This window comes from Scatophagus argus, chromosome 11 (genome assembly GCF_020382885.2).
Source record: "Scatophagus argus isolate fScaArg1 chromosome 11, fScaArg1.pri, whole genome shotgun sequence".
Lineage (NCBI taxonomy): Eukaryota > Metazoa > Chordata > Actinopteri > Scatophagidae > Scatophagus > Scatophagus argus.
In genome coordinates, this window is record NC_058503.1 from 14,562,619 (window position 1) to 14,581,763 (window position 19,145).

At 41.6% G+C, this 19,145-nt stretch overlaps 1 protein-coding gene across 1 annotated transcript; it reads left to right on the forward strand.

The window, feature by feature from the left end:
- Positions 1-430: 430 nt before the first annotated feature.
- ptprna (protein tyrosine phosphatase receptor type Na) lies at positions 431-19,121 on the forward strand. The gene is made up of 24 exons (XM_046403072.1): positions 431-749; positions 3,717-3,767; positions 7,074-7,184; positions 7,619-7,736; positions 7,873-8,020; positions 8,162-8,351; positions 8,565-8,723; positions 8,881-9,006; positions 9,202-9,236; positions 9,325-9,572; positions 9,818-9,904; positions 10,005-10,084; positions 10,251-10,315; positions 12,525-12,734; positions 13,767-14,027; positions 14,132-14,279; positions 14,973-15,046; positions 15,426-15,503; positions 15,664-15,783; positions 16,134-16,300; positions 17,113-17,166; positions 17,260-17,324; positions 17,884-17,957; positions 18,123-19,121. Exons 1-24 carry the CDS (start codon positions 674-676, stop codon positions 18,192-18,194), a joined length of 2,817 nt encoding a protein of 938 aa, XP_046259028.1. The 5' UTR covers positions 431-673; the 3' UTR covers positions 18,195-19,121.
- The last annotated feature ends 24 nt before the right edge of the window (positions 19,122-19,145 follow it).

A 19,145-nucleotide genomic window follows, 5' to 3' on the forward strand; every position in this document is an offset into this window, starting at 1 on the left:
TCCATCTTATGTCACCACTGCTCATGTCAGACATTGTAAACTCAATCAGACAAACGTGAGATTAAAATATTTGCTTGAGACCAGAGTGTTTCCTTGAAAACAAGGCACCTGGGTTTATATACCTGTGAAGACCGGGACAGAAACGCTGCATTTGTGTGCACGTTTATAAATCACGAATGCATGACGTTGATGAATGGATGAAATGGAAAAGTTGGCGTTCATCTCCTTCTCAGCGTCTGAAGGCCGCGCTGACGCAGCTGCACGTCGATGAAGAGCACTCGTCTCCCCGAGGCTGTACGTTATTTCCGCACTTGTGCAGTCTTGGGTCGATACTACGTTGCATCTTCGCAAACCGACAGACGTCTCCTGCATCTGACGGTTCTCCAAAAAGATGAGACCACGCCCAGTTGGAAAAACGACAGACGAGCCCCTCCTCCCCTTCCTACCGATCATCCCCACGCCCCTCCTTTTCACCGTGAGAAAATAGTTTTTTTTTTTCCATCTCGTTTATTTATCTCCTTCCGTCACATGGGCTTTCTGGGTCGCAGTGTGAGCTGTCGACACGGGCTCGTTTTGAACAGTATGGGGATTTGAAAGCGGGTACGAAAAAGCGAAGGGACTCCGCATCTTTTCTCTCAGCATCTCCTCCGCTGCTGCGAGGCATCAGAGGATCATGCAACACCTTAAGCCATGGCGAGCTCTGCTGCTTGTGACCGTGCTGTGTCAGCCAGGAGTGTCGGAGAAATACGGTAAGAAGAAGACGAAGATGATGATGATGAGGGCACAATCCGTGGGGGAAATCACCTGTTATGTTTCTGTAATATTCCCACAGTTTCACGGTGTAGCTGTTGACTTTAACGTGAATGCATCAGACTGTGGCATTCAGGGATATTAGTATTTATTTCTGGCCTCAGGGGACTGTACTCATGTGTTCTTTAACCGATTAACCGATCTGATATGTGAATGGTTGTGCCTCAGAGCATTGTGGAGAAATGTAGAGACTGCTGGGGCGAAACTGAGACGGGGAAGAGATGGAGGGTGGAAAGAGTGAAAGAGCCGATGAAAACTGAGTCTAGTTAGTATTTTATTACCACTTCTTGTAATGCATTTTAGGGAATTATGGTCCATACCAACATGTATTAGCTGTATTATCTGGACTCTTTTCTGTTGAGAAGAGAGGCGGCAGAATTATGTTTTTGAAGTCAAGTTGCATCTAGTTCTATATAATACCAAAAAAGAACAGATTTCAGCAAACAGAAACTTATATAATAGGTTGTATGTCTGAACAGTTTCCTCTAGTTCACTGTCAGCAGCAGAAATGGCAGCAGCGACATCAGTAATGACAGCTATTGCTATTGTTTATATTATTGACAATGGCAGCCACAATAGTTTCGACCAGACTACTGATTTGTGCCAAAGAAAGCAATTTAATTCATTTCCTCTTTGTAGACTGATGTATTGTCCTGGCACCAACGATGCAACAAGTGAATTTTTGCATCTCCTATTTAGACTTCCACCTGTTAAAATAGGTGTTATTGCTTTTTTCCTCTCCACATTATTTTATTTTCTGCAGGCAAACATTTTTTTTAAAAAAAAAGCCTGTTTGTCTGACACGTGTAGGTGGATATTTGTGATGTGTGGCATGAATTCAATGAGTAATTCAAGATGATATTGAGAGAGGCCAAAGGTTTTCTCCGGCAAAAACAAGTGAGCACGATTTTGTTCACGTCAGGAGGGTGGTCACCTCATTATTTCTCCTGCACACTATGAATGTGTTAACTCATTTGAAACAGCTGAGGCACATGTCATGTGCTTTATATTTTATGTTGCCTTAGTTTTATAATGTAAGTGGAATCAACCGAATGTGATGCATTAAGCTACTGAGAAACAAATGATTATGTTTTGTTTCATTTACAATGGGATGTAAATATCAAATATATCAAATAACCCTGTGTGTTGCCATGTTGTTCAAACTGTTACTTTGAACACTGTACAGCCATAAGAAATGATTAAAAACAAGCGAAACTGAACATAAAATTGTAGTAAAATGCTGGTGTTCCTGTACAGTTTTCCATTAAAAAAAAAAATCACACCACTGAGAAAATCTATGAGAAATACATCAGCATTAAAAAAAAAAAAAAATCCCCAACAATGAACAATGGACGGCTCAGTGGGAAGCCATGCAGCAAGAACATGAGATTTCAGCACCATGGAGAGAAACCAGTAACCGCTGCTACTTCCCTTTGTCCATTCATCCATTCCTGCCTCTTTGTTTCTGTCTCTGCTCTCTCACACACACTCATCCATCCATCTGCTCATCTGATTAGCCATCCATCCATATGTCCCACTGTCCGTCCTCACACACACAGTATGATGTAGAGACATTTCCCTAAAGGTGGATGTCGTGTTGCTGTGACGAACACAGTGTCACCAACTGGAACCTTTACGCTTTTTTTTGCTACACTAGTGTGCATTTTGTCCCATTTTTTAATAAAGACAATTGTATGATAATTGTTGCTGTGGCTGCTGGTCCAACTGACCTTGGCAGGACATAAACTACCAGGCTGCTTATTCCACTTGCAACTGGGGAGTCTTATGATGAGAGCAGATCATCTGAGCAAGACTCCTGTCTTTCTGCTCATCTACAAACACACAAGCTATGAACTAACTGAAAAATAAAGTGTTTTTGCTTTTTTGTTTTAGCCAATCAGTGTTTGATGACTAGCATTTACATGCAACTTGGCAACATTGCAGTGATGCGTGTGTGTGTGTGTGTGTGTCTGTCCCTCATTCACTTGGATACCTCTTGGCTGCCTGATGCACTAATAACCAGTTGTGTTTTAGCTGGAAACTTGTTTGAGCTTCACATCAATGTTCACTTAATCTTCCGCAGATTGTTGAGTTCAGATGTCTGAGATAAAAGGCATGTTGTTAGGAAACATAATCTCGGGTTTCAGAGTTAGCTTTGTGTGTACAGTGTGTGTGTGTGTGTGTGTGTCTCTCTCTCTCTTTCTCTCTCTTCAAAGAGCAGTTGAAACTGCTACATCATGTCAGACAGGCAGAATAATCCAGGCATATCGTGCTGTGTTACGTTCATATCTCTCACCAGCCACCTGTTCCTTCCCACATCTCCATCCCCTCAAGGTCTTACTCACCACCTTAAAATAAGAGGCCGTGGAACAGCTAAAAATAAAATATCCAGGGAATTAGCAAAGATGCTAATGACAACACCGCATTTGTGTCCTCTGTTCAATCATATATTGTAATTTATTAAAAATAATCTCTTCCCTCTAATGAATCAGTATTTCGCACCCACAGAATTGAGGTCAACGTTTTATCGTCAGTCGTGCTTATCAGAGATGTTTGTTGAACCACTGACAGCCTGTTCAGCCTGTTATTCATTTCGATGATGACCGTGCAGCAAAAAATGTCCAGATGAAAATGTGATTTGTATTTCAAGATTTTCAAAAATGAATAACACAACGTGGAGTGGGCTTATGCAATTATACAAAGGTTTTTATAAATGATAAGTGCGGCGTAGGTTGGCTTGACAATGGCAGCATTTAAATATAAAAGAGAGGATGAAGGTTTTTGTGTGTGTGTGTGTGTTTTGTTACCTCTGTGTAATTATAATGAGTGAGTCAGGGCTAAGCTCACTTTGTTGTGAAACATTTTACTCTGAGCACCTGTTAGCCCTCTCTGTCTTTCTACCTCAGGTTGCCTGTTTGAGAGAAAACTGTGCACGAGGGATCAGTTCTGCTCAGATGGTGAGTACAGCACACATATACATGCGTGCACGCGTTCAATCACACACACAGTCAAACATGATCTTTCTCTTGAACGTTACACTTTTAGAACAGACTACCTTCTTAATCCTTTCTGTGTCTCTACACCATATCATATGATTAACCCCGTAGCTGGACAGACACACACACACACACACACACACACGCACACACAAACAATCTATGTCACTGAAAGCACGCCAACACAAAGCCAACAGTGTATGAAAATATACAAAAACAAGTCAGGGATTTTCTTCCCTTGCGTCTGTCTCTCTCCGTCACCTGCCCTTCTCCCATTCCCCATCTTTATCTAAACCCCTCCTCCGCCCTCCTGTCTCCATGGCAACACTGACATCACGGTGAGGTCGACACCCCCACAGTTGTTGTGCTAATACAGCGATGAGTCACTGACACACACTTACGCACTTCTCTGTGGAAACTGCACTTACGCACACGCGCAGCCATTGGACAGAATACAAAATGGATCAGCTTACTTGCAGCTGAGGAGCAGAGGCAGGACTTTATTTGTGCACATCTGTGGGTCTGAGGAGGGAACAGGGGAGGACAATAATTGGTGTAGCAACTACTCAAAGGTTTTCAGTGTAATTGGTTGAAATGAGTTTTGCGTCTATCTGTCTCTTCAAGAAGCTAAAATGCGAATGATCCACAAATTGTTTAAACTGAGTAAATCTGCGTGTTTATGAGACACCAACAAATTAAACTGATCTGATTTTTTATCTCGTGAGATGTACATAAAAAGTCCATAGTGAACAGTGTTTGGAGTTTGGATAGAGAGGCGTGTAAATTAACGTTTTACCTGTTGGATGACACGTTTGACTTTCTAGGAATCACAGATGTCATGAAACATTCTAATACTGGTAGCATATTTACTAAATTATCCTCTCACAGATAATGTGGAAATGCTACATTAAAATTAGCATAGCAGTCATGTTAATGTTTCTTTTTGCTTTTCTTTTCTACTTCATTACTTTATGTAACTTCTTGTGTTGTTTGCTGTCCTACCAGGGGTTTTACTGGAGAATCATTATCAGTTTTCTCTCTTTGTGTTCGCTGATGTAGAGACTGATCAGGTACAGGAGGCAGCCAAAAGGATTACTTCTAGCTTAGTTTAAAATAAATTAAAACCCTGTGAAAAATTAGCTGTAAATATGAATCTACAAACTTACTTGAATCAGCAAAGTAATGTTTGCTCTTGTCATTTTATTTAACAGCATCCTGTAAGGTTTCTTGCAAGGTAGTGGTGCATCCACGCCTTTGGGAAACAGTTTGCCTAAAAATGTGAAATGATGTCCACCCTGTGCAGGGCCAGTTAGACATAGTCTCTGTACATTTGGTAGCAGTAGTAGTGGAGTACGCAGGTGTTGGACACAGGGCTTTTTTGCTCTTCTCATCCCTGTCAAAGAAAGTCAGAGGGGAAGGTTTTTGTTGCCGGTCTGTTCGTGGCACTGTGCCTCTAAGTGTGACACCTGTAAACCCGTGGAGTGCTTTAGGCATGCATACATTACCACCTGAGCTCCCTATGCAGCACCTCGACCTTGTCAGTCAGCTGCTCCCTGAGGTGCCGACATGGTGGATACAAATTGATGTGCACCAGGCATCTGCACAGCCCACCGCGGAAGGTTTGGTGGGTCTGTCGTGATTGTCCCTAGCAGCTCATGCAGATTTGAGCTGCACACGCTACATCATCAGGGGGCTTAGCTTGTGCTTATAACACACATGTTCAAACCAGTGGATGATCAAAGTGATTTATGCTACAAACTCTCTATCTTCTCTGGATTTTGCTATAGAAACTTTGGAATTATCTGACCCAAATATTGCTTTTTTTTCTTCTTTTTTTTTACATTTGAAAGCTTCCCCTTTCCAACACTGAATACCACAACCGGTTTCTATCACAAAAATAATATGTTCAGAAATAACCCCAGCTCTAGAAATAGTCCCAATCCCATCAAGCCGTGCAGTTTGCAGTCTTCTTCCCATTCATCTCCTTTTCCTCCTCCTCGCGTTCTTCTTCTCTCTCTGTCACCAGTCAGTGCAGCAGCAGCTACTGACTGTCTCTATCAGTTCAATTCACTGCCAGGATATAATATCCTGTGTCTTATAACATCATGTGTCTAGTGTTTTTGTGTGTTCACTTTGTATCTCTAGTCAATATTCTGTATTTCTGGTCAGACTAATGGCCAACTTTGTAATAACACCAAAACAAGGCAAAGACATTTACCTGACTGTATATCCACCAACTGAGAAAGACAAAACATTTCAGTCGTAAAACATGTTAGTTTACTTACTCTTTCATTCACTGAGTGATCCAAAATAAGCTAACCTTCACCAATTTGTTAACAAGTCACCGTTTCACTGTGGCAGGTTGAGTTGTGTAGTGAAAAGCTGAGGTGACTCATCAATGCACCACATAGTACGTAGCCTGCTCTTATTTATCTTTATTCTCATCACATCATGTTTGGAAATTCTCAGATTTCCTAGTGGAAGAAACAGGACTTGCTGATGTGATTTGTCATCCCTTTAATTACAGTTCTGTAATTAATATCAGATTCACAGTATGTAACTCACAGCTTCTCCGCTCCTGACTCTTTTCTATCTGAAGCTGAAGGGATAAACTCCTCAATACAGGCCCTACACAGATACACCAATACAAGCCTACAGGATGATCTGATTTTGTGAAGCTTAGAAATGCATCAGCGTGTTTCAAAAGAGTGGATGGATTGTAGTGGGTGAGGTTGACAGGAATGTGACAAGCAGTATAAGCGTGGGCTGTACTTCAAAATTATGACTCAGAATTCAGGGTGTTACAAAAACTACTGTACAGTACCTCGAGGGCAAACTTAGTTGAAATATTGGTGGTAAAATTAATACAGATTTAGCTAAAAATAAAAGAAAATAGCAACCATAGTTGATTCCTTGTCACTTGCAGACTGCAGTTTTAATTTGTCATAGAAGATAAAGCACAGGTGTTACTGATAACATTACCAATGGCTCTGTTTTATGCAAGTGTCTGGGACTAAGCCATGACAGTGACAGCAAGCCAGCATGAACAATACCGGGACCCACAGCAGATAAATGTAATCAATTCAAGGATCATTTTATTATTTACACCTGTGCTTTTTCTATGGTGACATGTTGAAATGTTGCTTATTGTCTGGAAACTGTGCTGGGTTTTATTCCAGGAGTCACTTTAAAAAGAAATCTCAGGAGACTATCCTGACAAAATGAGCCATTATTTTTCTTCTCTGTTTGCGTTCTGTTTCATTCTAGACGGGCTGTTTGGTCAATGTCTCAGCTCCAAGCAGGACAAGGTCCAGTACCAGGTGTCGGTCCCTGTCCTGAAGAGGATGCAGGAAGTCCTCAAACAGCTCATGCTACAAGGTGAGAGATACAGATTGTAGCTTAAACTGCACACCCAACTGATTCTGCAACTGTGACAAAATCAAAGGTTTAAACAACATAGCTATGTATACTTTTATGATTTACTTTATTATATATTACGTTATATACTCTGTTGTGGGTAATTGGAACTGTTTTTATATGAATTAAATTTAACTAGGGCTTGTGCAAGAGGAAAAATTGGGGGTTAACTCGCCATCCTTAGAGCTTCTCTGCTGGTGAAAAAAAATGATAAACTATTGTTCTGACCAAGAAGCTGAGTAACCGTGTTGTCATACTGAAGTTATTTTGATCATCTTGGCCTTCAGGCAAAAATGTTTTCATAATACAAATTCTTCAACACAACTCTGAAAGATACAGTGTTGATATCAGAAAGTCTTTCTCTCACTGTCTCATATGTGTGTGTGTGTGTGTAGGTTTTTCCTGGCAAGATGACATCACACAATCTATTTTATCAATGGAGCTGAAAAGAGTTCCCCATACCACCCAACCCTCTAAGCCAAACTCCTCTTCCCCCTCTCCTCACTTGTCTCAGTAAGCAGCCTCCTGTTTTTGTAATCTTAATAAGAAATGTGTCACCTTGAGTCACCATTTCTTTCTTTCTTTCCCTCCTTTCCACCTCACTGTATCTACCATAATCCTCTCTTTGTTTGTTTCTCTGGGTTGCCAGGTCCAAACAGCACACCTCCCACCATCACAGTCCCAAGTCGGGGTCCACAACTCCTGGTGGCAACTATGTGGACTACATGATTGTTGAACCTCCTCAGTCCCCACTACGCATGCAGACAGCTTCCATGGACCCATACACATACCCCCAGGTACACATACCCACACTTTTCATTATCATCCAAAAGCAGGTGTGTGTCATCTTCAAAACTTGCCCCAGACATGACATCACAGATGTCATACATATGTATGTACCCAGCATTAAATCAACATCCTATCTCACCTAATTCCAGCATAGGTATCAAGATGAAGTGGAGAGATCCCTCATTGGTGCAGGAAGCAGTTATGTTCGTCCCTCCTCAAGGTCTCAGGCCAATCAGAGAGAGCGAGCGCGTGACAGACAGCTGCTACAGGAAGCCTTGTCTCTCTACCTGGCACAGCCTTTTTATCGCCACCGAGGGGCTGCTTCGATGACTCCTGCAGGTGAGCACACCCTTATTTTCAAATTTCCAAAATAAGAAAAAAAATTGTGAAAAGATGAAATCATTTAACAAATGAAGTATCAGTCAAGAAAACGCGAATCAGAATTTTTTGTCTGGTCAAAAAAAAGGCCTTTTGTGAGCTATTTTTAAGGATTTAGATAAAACGTAACTAAACATTTCTCTTTACCAGCATAACCTATAATCCTATGAGCAGGTTTGCCTTATTATGAAGACTTGGAGCTGGAGATACCTGTGGACTATGGGGAAGACTACACCGTAGAGGAGAGACTTGGTACTGTTGGCAGACAACAACAATCGTTGCAGAATAAAAAAGTTCCTCAAGACTTCAGCATTCTGTCTGGAAATGTGAATGGTGAGGAACTTGGGCTTTTTCAAACTTAATTTACATGACATATCTCATATCAACAAGTTTATGTTGTGTGCACACTTGCAAATTCAAAACATCCATCGAATTTGATTGCTGCATCTAACTGGGCAAAGACAACACTAACTTTGATATCCTATGCTAGATGGGTTGCTCCAGAGGGTGTCGGGAGTCTTGCAGAGGTACGGAGTGGACCCTAGAGAGCTTAGTCTAGAGCAGCTCTACAAGCTAGCCCTCATTCTGCAGCTGCTGCAGACCCAAGAAAAAACAGGTCCGGTCTTTCACATAATACCTGCCTTCTGTTCAGAATAATACAGTATGTGAAACAAAACTAACCCCTTGTGCTAATACACGAGCCTCTCAAGTAAAATAACTACGTGTTTCTTAAGCAGTTTTTGATCGATTAAAATGAGTTGTTTTAGTGTGATATTTATTCAAAAATATCAGTTTGTTTCTCTTAACACAGATCCAACTGAGAAAGACCTCATCACCCTCAAGGAGGTACGTCAGAATCCATTTGTCTGCACTGTTCACAGGAAGCAGTCACGTGCATGTTTCACTTACAGATGTCCAATCATTCTCCATGCAGATGCAGCTGTTAAAAACAGACAGTGTGTCCCGTAAGCCTGAGAAGCCTGCCCCTGCTCCTGAGGGCCCTCCTGCCCCCTCCTCCGCCTCAGTCTCACCCTCACCTCCAGCCAAGAGCACCCGCCTCCCCACTTCTGTCTCCCAGCCTCCCCCTGCTCGAACTGAACAAGTCTTGAAGGAGGAAGGGCCGCCAATGGTGGAGGGCTCAGGAGCAAAAGAGGAGTATGGGTACATTGTCACCAACCAGAGGTCAGCACTTGATCACATTCAGCTTTCAGTCCTCCTGTTTGTGACAAATAAATTGCTAACACATTAAGCACATCTCTTCCTTTGGAGCCTGTAATTATTCGCAGCAAAGACCTACTTTAGGCTGAGTGTGTAGGACAATTGCTTTCATGAAATCGCTAAATGTCATCTTAATTAAAGAGCAGCAAAAGTGACAGCATTAAAACGCAGTGTTTTGCAAGGAGGGTGACAAAGTTTTTCTTTCGTAGTCCTCTGAGTTTGTATGATGGAGTGAAGCTGTTGGAGCTACTAGCTGATAAGATACACCTGACAACCAGCAGCTTCATCAACATCAGGTAACGGCAGCATCGTGTGTGTGTCGGTGTGTGAGAGAGTTGTACATTTTCCGATTATACTCTGAACAGTTGTTGTGTCCCCTCGGCTTTGTGCTGCCAGTGTGGTGGGTCCTGCGCTGACTTTCCGTATCCGCCAGAATGAACACAACATGACGGCTGCCGAGGTGGCTGCTAAAGCTGGTGAGGCTCACACACACACACACTCACACAAACGCTTAAAATACCTGCCCACACAGACAGTATGTGAGCACATCGCGCCATCTCTCACACAGTTTTTTTTCCTCAAATACTGTTTCACCAAATTTGCATAAAACATAAAATGTTTGTTGTTTGTTCGCCCTGACAGTATCTGAAAAGAACTTCCTGGAGTCTGAGACAGGCCTGAAGATTGTACAGACTGGCGTGGGAGAGGTACTTGATACACACATACACACAAAGACACTTAACCTCTGTGGAGAGTTTCCTTTGCAACCCCTCGTATCAGTAACATACGGAGCAGTAATCAAGACAGCAGAGATATAATCACTCTGTATTCTACACCATTTTTCACCTAAATCTGTTCGTTACAGATTATCAGGCTTTCAGAAGTTTTTGTTGTTTGTATGGATCTGCCTCCTGTGGGATTACTTTATATTCCGCTGTGAGAACAGGGAATATGAATATGTACAGTATATTCACACATGGGTGGCACGGTGGTTAGCACTGTCGCCTCATAGGTTCGATTCCCCGGTTTGGGCCCTTCTGTGTGGAGTTTGCATGTTCTCCTGGTGCCTGTGTGGGTTTTCTCCGGGTACTCTGGCTTCCTCCCACAATACCAAAAACATGCACATTAGGTTAACTGGCTACTCTACATTGTCCCTAGGTGTGAGTGTGAGAGTGTGTGGTTGTCTGTCTTTGTGTGTCGGCCCTGCGATTGACTGGCGACTGGCAACTGACCCCGCCTCTCGCCCGTAGTCAGCTGGGATGGGCTCCAGTCCCCCCGCGACCCTGACGGATAAGCGGTATAGAAAATGGATGCATATTCACACACACACACACACACACACACATATATATATATATATATATATATATATATATATATATATATATATATATATATATATATCCACATACATGCGTACACAAGGATAACAATAATAGAAATGTATCTCTGAAAACTTGTTTAAGTAAAACACAGCTATTGATGACTCAACCTCATATTCTTATCTCAGTGTCAGAATCAATCAAAATGACTTCATGAGCACAAGCATTGGGCTATACTCTGTGTGGCACCTCAGACAAAGGACAGGCAGTACATCTGTCTGACCTACACAGCTTATTTTCCTTCTACCACTACACTTTGTGTCATTATATTGTGTGTGGGTCTTGTAGACTGTGTGTGTGCATGTGCCATCCAGACAGAAAGTGGCCAGAACGATTCAGCGAGGCGACACCTCATAACAACCAGTATTTCACTTGTTGCTATGGTGCTTCATCTGCTCCACTTCCCCACCCCCTACTGTGGCTCCCAGATCCCAGGTGCTATGGCAACAGTCACAGGTGTCATTAACCTCATTATTTCCTGTTCACACAACCAGCCTGAATCTTGGTGTCAGAGTCATCGTCTGCATCTCAGATTTGGCATATAATGGTGTGTGTGTGCGTGTGTGTGTGTGTTTTGGGTTGTACTGATCTGATCTCCAAGATGAGAGAAATGACCCATAGCATAGTTTTCTCATTAACAGTGCTTGTCTGCCTCGGGTTAATTCATTCATAAATGTAATTTTTTTTTCAGGTTAATATGCTTAATTAAAAAATTTGCAAGAAATGATTACATGAGTGTAATGTTAGTGTGTGTATTGTATATTCAAAACATACTAAGGAGAGAAACACGTCAACCCCAGACACATAAGGAGTGGGGAAAAAAAATAAAAATTATCATGATCATGTTAAGTACTTCAAGAAAAGGGTAAAAGGGTAAACAGTGGTGGTACTAAATCTTGGGGGAAGCTTTATTAGCTCTGTCATTATTATTATTATCATTATTCACCATAGTTAGGACAAATAAATAACATCTTTGTAAATGAGGCTCCTTTTATTGGCATCTTTTTGTAGTGCCATTTTGAGTGAACAGGAATGTGACACAGGAAGTCTGTGTTTGTGTGTTTGGAAATTAAAATTGCAAGATTTTTAAGCTGAATTCTGCTGTGTTGGACAGCATAGTAAAATCTGTTTTAAAAGAAAGAAAGAGGATGAAGAAGAGGAAAGACACAACTGGAAAACAGTGTGGATGTGTGGCGTGCACTGCATCATAGTTCACTGATCTTCATGAAACCTCTGCTGTCTTTTTAATGGCTTCCTGGTTCATCCTACCTTCACTTCTCTGACCTCTGTCTTTTAAACTCAATACCAGCCTCTCTCTGAGCACACCTAGCTGTCATGCACAGTTACATAGAAACAAATGTGTTGTAAAAACGAAATGCGTGACCTTTGAGAGAGCAGATTCCCTGGAGGTGCTTAGCTTTGGTTGACTCCTGCACGTCAACAAATAGAGGTGGCATTTACGTGACTTACTTGTGTTCCTTCTCCCCCGCCCATATGTTACCCACCACTCTTTATGATGTTTTTTTTCCCCCAGAGGACAGATGCACGGGGTCTCCCTCAGGTAACCAGGGTTTCCGAGGGCTCCAGCGGGACAGTCATCACCCTTGTTTCCATGGCAGTCATAGGTGGTGTGCTGGTATTGGCCATGGCCGTAGCTTGTCTCAGGCACTACACTCAGCAAGTGGCCAATGGCAAGCTTGGCCTGGGTCCAGAGGGAGGAGCAGAAACACACTTTGACTACCAGGTAAGGCAGCAAAAGGAGGTTCGGGACTGACGAAAGGCCGTTTTAAACAATTTCCCAGATGTTTTCTTTGTTTGTTTTAGCTTTGGTCTCAATGTCTCGATGGTATAATGGATTGTATGCAAGAAACCACATTGTGTATGGTCAAAACGACAATAAATGTGTGAATTGACATTTGTCACTTAATGAAGAAATGTCTCTTAGATCAGGTAGATTAATGAGGATGTATGTGCCAGTATGTTATTCTTAGAACGTTAAGGTCATGGTTTGAAGTGTGTGTTTGGTTATTTGCTGCTTTATTTTGTAGTTTTTCTCCTCTTCTGTCTGATTTAGCTTGTCTTTTCCTGTCTGTCTGTTTTGTTTTTGTTCCTGTTCCTCCCTGATTGTTTTCACCTGTGTCTTGTCCCCATTGTCTATATATACCTGTGCTCTCCTTGTGTATGTGTGTTGTCAGTTCATTTGTGTTTTTTTGGTCCCTGGTATCTGTTGTATTTTCTGCTTTTCCTGTGTGAGCTGTTTTTCAGTGTTTCTCTGTGTAACCTGCATTCTGTTTGCTGTCTGCCTTGTGTTCTCTGTGTTCTGCGTATCTCTGTTTCCCTGTGGTGCTTGAGCTTGTTTAATTCCCTCTCATACAGATAATTCTTTGTTTAGACCTTTAGTCCTGGTCTCTCAGCCACCCTTTTGTTTCTGTCCCTTTCTGTAGAAAGTTTGTTTATCAGAGTTTCTTCTGTTCAGCTTATCCTTTGCGTCTGTGTCTGCACTGTGGGTCCTCCTTTCTGTGAATAACATGTCCATATTAATACTGAGGCAGTCAGGTTAATGCAATCATCAGATAGTAGCAAGCAAAGCTACAGTTACACTGGTTAAAGCTTTTTTTAAAAGGCAAGGATTTCAAATGGATTTGTCTGTAGTACACAGAGTTAAACAGTAACTGATTGTTCAATAAATCAATATTGATATGATAGTTGCAGCCCTTTTGTCAATTAATGACCCTGCTTTTTTTTTTCATTCTACTTCTCCTTACTCTCCGTTCAGGAGCTATGTCGGCAGCACATGGCCTCCAAATCCACACTGTGTCGTCAGGACTGTGTCAGTGGTGGGAGCATGGTGGGGTCCGCCATAGCCACAGGCGCTGGCGGTCGAAGGGGTACGGACACATCCCGTGTCAGCAGTGTTTCCTCCCAGTTCAGCGATGGTCCTCAGCACAGCCCATCTTCCACTCACAGCTCCACCCCATCCTGGAGCGAAGAGCCAGCCCAGTCCAACATGGACATCTCTACTGGTCACATGATACTTGTGAGAAAATGTACTTCCTGGTTCATCAAAAGAATCTGAATAAAAACATCCTTTCCCTTTATATTAACCCCCTACATTTCATTTGCATGTCATCTCTCCTTCAGGCATATATGGAGGATCACCTGCGTAACAAGGACCGCCTTCAGAAGGAGTGGGAAGCTTTGTGTTCCTACCAGGCTGATCCCAGTTCAGTGGCTGTGGCTCAAAACCCGAACAACATGGACAGAAACAGACATGCTGAATCCCTCCCCTGTTAGTTCATCAGCTCTGATCCTTTCTGTCAAATGCTGTACTTAAGAAAGACTTTCACATACCTGTAGTTTGCTTGAGTATTTCAATCTTATGCTGCCTTTATACTTCTAGGAAGAAGTGTTTTAATTTTTATTGCATTTATTTCACATTTATTCTTATCTGTTAATTTTTACATAAAAGTACACCAATCAGCCACGACAATAACACCACTGACAGTTGAAGTGAATAACATTAATGATCTGTTAACAACCTGACTGCAAAATACCCCCAGAGGTCCCGTGTCCCTTCCCCTGACTGGTCAGAGCTGTTTTGGCAGCACAAAGGGGACCTACAAAATCTTAAGCAGGTGGTTTTAATGTTGCCGCTGATCGGTATATAATGCAGTACTATAGGTCTAATATTAAATCTATCCAGTAATACACAAAGAATCAGAAATTGGATTCCAACATTAAAATGCTCCAGTATATAGTTACACAATAATATAATATTACATAATAAACACTTCTAAAGAAGGCATTTTTGACACTTTAGGTAAAGGAAATGCACAGTAATGCATGCAAAGCATCATACCAGTTTTATTTCATTTTACTAGACTAATATAATAATAGTAAGTGGTAAATGGGGAAAAGCAGAGACGACTGTGATTCCTGTCATTAATTCAGTCACTTATTATTGATCTGTTTTCTTTCACAGACGATCACTCGCGGGTGAAACTGAAGTCTGAAGCAAACTCCGGTAAACAAGACTACATCAACGCCAGCTTCATTGTAAGAATCCTCCAAACAGCTGCAGAACGTGATGATATTTAAAATGAGTCGTTTGTTAAATAGGGATTTATCCCCTAACGCCACGGGAAGATGCTGTAACAAATGAACTCCACAAGAAGACTAATCTGTAACATTCAAGCCATTTACCATCACACAGCAGTTAGATTTCTTCCACTTGCCTTTGTTAATCTTGTCAGTGTTGTTACTATGTGGTGCCCAAAAGGCCAAAGAACAATTAACCACGGTGAGATCTTAAAGTTACTGTTCCATGTGTGTATAACCATATTACTGCTCTGCTGCTGTGTCTCATATCTGAGAATCATCTGCAGGAAAAACTGAAGAAACTTTCCACTCTTTCTTTTCCTTTTTCAACCCACAGTTTGATCATGACCCTCGCCAGCCAGCATATATTGCCACACAGGGACCACTCGCCCACACTGTTGCTGATTTCTGGCAGGTCAGTCTTCCCTCTGTGGTTTCTGTTTCTCTGCCTCTTTGTTCTTCTGTGCGTGTGTCCCTGTGTGGATTTACTTGCTCTTCAGTGACAAATTAAAACGATATAGGCCAATGGACCATTTAGTGTGCGTACATCCATGCGTGCTCTCTCCCATCCACAGATGGTGTGGGAGAACGGCTGCACGGTGATCGTGATGATGACAGCTCTGGTGGAAGATGGAGAGAAACAGTGTGAGCGGTACTGGCCTGATGAGGGCTCATCACTCTACCACATCTATGAGGTTGATTTCCTGTTGTAACTTCTAAACTTTAATGTCACATGTGGCTCTGTGTCCTTTTGTGATGCTTTCTTAGTAACAAACATTCGGTTTAATGGGTACTGCTCCCTGCATGAAGTCAAATCTGTCAAAGTAAATGCAGATTTTAAAGATGAGTCATAATTCTGACTGAAAAAACAACAAAACATCATAGTTATGAGTTTTTGTCTCCTGCAGATTCCATTTTCTTGCAAATTAGGTCCATATAAAATTTGTCCCAGCTTTCTTCCCCTTTATCACTTGATCACCTGCAACATCTGACACAAAACATCAAGACCTTTGTCCTTTCCCCTTCTGTCTTGTGCTTTGATCAGGTGAATCTGGTGTCAGAGCACATCTGGTGTAAGGACTTCCTGGTGCGCAGCTTCTACTTGAAGAACGTCCAGACCCAGGAGACCAGAACCCTGACGCAGTTTCACCTGCTGAGCTGGCCAGCTGACGGCATCCCATCGTCCACTCGACCGCTCCTCGACTTCCGCAGGTTAGAAATCACACGCAGTCACACACAGACGCACACACGGACAAGCGCCACGTTTGTTCTTGGTGTCAACAGGTACCACGAGATTCAGTCATTTTTCTAAATAACTAATCACAAAATAGAGCAAACAGGTAGCCACTGTTTCTCTCCAAATCATCTCCATAAACTTTCATCTTCTTTTTTTTTGCTATCATTTTGCATGATGTGAAATCAAATAAGATCCACATGTTGTACCTTTCATACCATTTTCACATCTTCTTAGCTGTCGCTCTCTCTCTCCCTCTCTCTCAGTGTGCAGGTTGATAGGTTTGTATTTTAACATCTCCCAGTGTCATTTTTGTGGTTTGCAGCTAGTACTCTGGCTCCAGTTGCATAGTCACAAAAATGAGCATTGGCAGGTGTGATTGGCTACTGCAAGAGGGACAGTGACTCCTCTTCACCTTTTCTTTCCTGTTTTGCCATCTCACCGTCATCCTCGGCCTCATGCAGTTTCTGTTTGCTCCCATTCTGCCGCTCTTAAGTTTGCATCTGTCATTAATGTATGTCTTTCCATCCTTTGTTCTTCCTACACTTTCTGCTTTCTTGCCTTTAATTTAACCACAATGCATAAGTTTCTAAACCTGCACAAAAAGAGATTAATAGTTGTGCTCTGTGGGTTTATCGATGTATTGATTAAGTCATTTATGTAATTTCATAGAATCTATGAACAAGCTTAGTTGCGATTACAAATTTTGTCATGAATCATTCAAAACAATTTTTTTTTTTGTAATTTGTTTTCCTTTCTTTCCCTGCTATCCACTGTTCCTGCTTTTCAGGAAGGTGAATAAATGCTACAGGGGTCGTTCCTGCCCAATCATCGTTCACTGCAGGTACAAAAATAAATACAAAATCTAATGAGCGTCAGAAACACTGAAATTACATGTGCATTTACATTATTTGTTTTATCTCTGTCACTCCCACAGTGATGGCACTGGCAGGACTGGCACATACATCCTCATTGACATGGTTCTGAACCGCATGGCCAAGGGTGAGTGTCACACACACACACAGCCCGTCCAAGTAAAATGGCAATGAAACATTTCGTTTTCTTCATACAAGTTGATGTGTTACCTAAAGGGCCATAGAGAGAATAAAGTCATTTACCTTTTAATGTAACACCTGAGTTATCATTTCACACTAGGATATGCGTGTATGCAAGTCCGTGTATCTTTAATGGGAGTAATTTCCACAAACCTGTTTGTAAAAATTTCGACATGAATAATGAAATCATATTTTTAGTCTTAACACTAATGTTTTATTTTACTGTGTCAAACTGATATCAGTAGGATGGGCATAATGATTGTTTTCTTTTGTGTAATATCATTTTTGGTGCAATAACTGAATGAGTAGCAGCTTCTTAGCATTTATGCTAAATGTTAGCATTTCACAGGTCATAGCTAAATGAATCCGTGTCCATTATTTACAGATCTAACAGTTGTTAGATCTGTAAATAATGTTAATAATGGACTTCTCAAAGAAAATGCAGTGGACAACAAATGGAAACTCAGGTGTCATCTGTTCTTATTATTTTATTTATATGTTGATAGGAGTGAAGGAGATCGACATTGCAGCCTCACTGGAGCACATCAGGGACCAGAGACCCGGGTTGGTCCGCACCAAGGTACCATCAGTGTGTGTGTGTGTGTGTGTGTGTGTGCGCGCGCGTGTCTGTTTAAGCACTTTTAAAGTGGACGTCAGTCATAATCCAACTGTATCCTTCTTTCCTTTTATCTATAACCATCCCTCTTGCTACGCCTTCCCTCCACCTCTGTCTCTCTCTGATCAGGATCAGTTTGAGTTTGCACTGACAGCAGTAGCTGAGGAAGTGAACGCCATCTTGAAAGCCCTGCCACAGTGAGCTGCAGCAGCTGAGGACAGAGTGAGGAGATGTGCAGGCGGATAGAAATAAATACTCATATGGACACTCTTATGATGCAGTCATGTATGTCTGACCATCACTGTAAATAAGAATTTGCTCTACCACACTTGGAGCAGTTCCTACTCTTGTTTTCAGCATGCAGTATTTCACCACCTGCTCTCATCTTCCGAGGTCTTAAAATGTTTTGGAACTAAAGTTTATTAAAAGTGCATTACAGTAAAAAAAAAAATTTTGAAAATCAAATATTTGACCATTATGGTGCAAATTTGATCTTTCTTTATTCTCTGAAGTTCCTACATAATTGGACACTAATGAGGCCATTAAATGTAAAATGCAAAAAGTAGAAACTTGCACATACTGAATTCAGATGGACTTCAAATGACCAGTCACTATCAAGGGACGATTTACCAAAAACACTGAGGGATGGCTAGCTGTTTTCTTGGAATAAAATCCCTTCACAAACTTACATTTCTGAGACATCCATCTTGCTGACGCACAGTAAGACTTCAGTCTGTTTTAACCCTGTGGGTGTGATGTTACATGTCCACCAGATACTGTATGCTACTGTTTAGCATGCGTTGATTTCTAGCAAGTTTCTTTTTTTTTTTTGTTTGTTTTATCTGTGAGGCTTGTCTTTGCCTTGACAACATGATTGTTTGCTTTCTGCACTGGTCCTTTGGTAGCGGATGCTGCACATTGACCACAAAGTACACATCGCCGTCTCTCTCCACACAAAGTAACTTTGGGTTCTTTTATCGTCTTACTCAGTGTACGGCCTTGTGGTTAATGTAAATAATTCACCCTGATGATCGTGTTTATTTCATGTAGCAGACAGATAGAAAATACCTATAAAAATGTATTTTTGACTTGACCTGAATAAATTTGTGATGTGATGCAGCAAAAACATGATGTTGCTTTGTGGGTGTGCTT

What these genes read in the sequence shown, in the direction of transcription:
- ptprna (XM_046403072.1), top strand. Translation starts at nt 674, where the DNA reads ATGCAACACCTTAAGCCATGGCGAGCTCTGCTGCTTGTGACCGTGCTG. An exon ending in TCTGTCTGGAAATGTGAATG is followed by an intron (nt 8,724 to 8,880) that starts GTGAGGAACTTG and finishes ATCCTATGCTAG; the next exon opens with ATGGGTTGCTCCAGAGGGTG. An exon ending in ACATCAACGCCAGCTTCATT is followed by an intron (nt 15,047 to 15,425) that starts GTAAGAATCCTC and finishes TTCAACCCACAG; the next exon opens with TTTGATCATGACCCTCGCCA.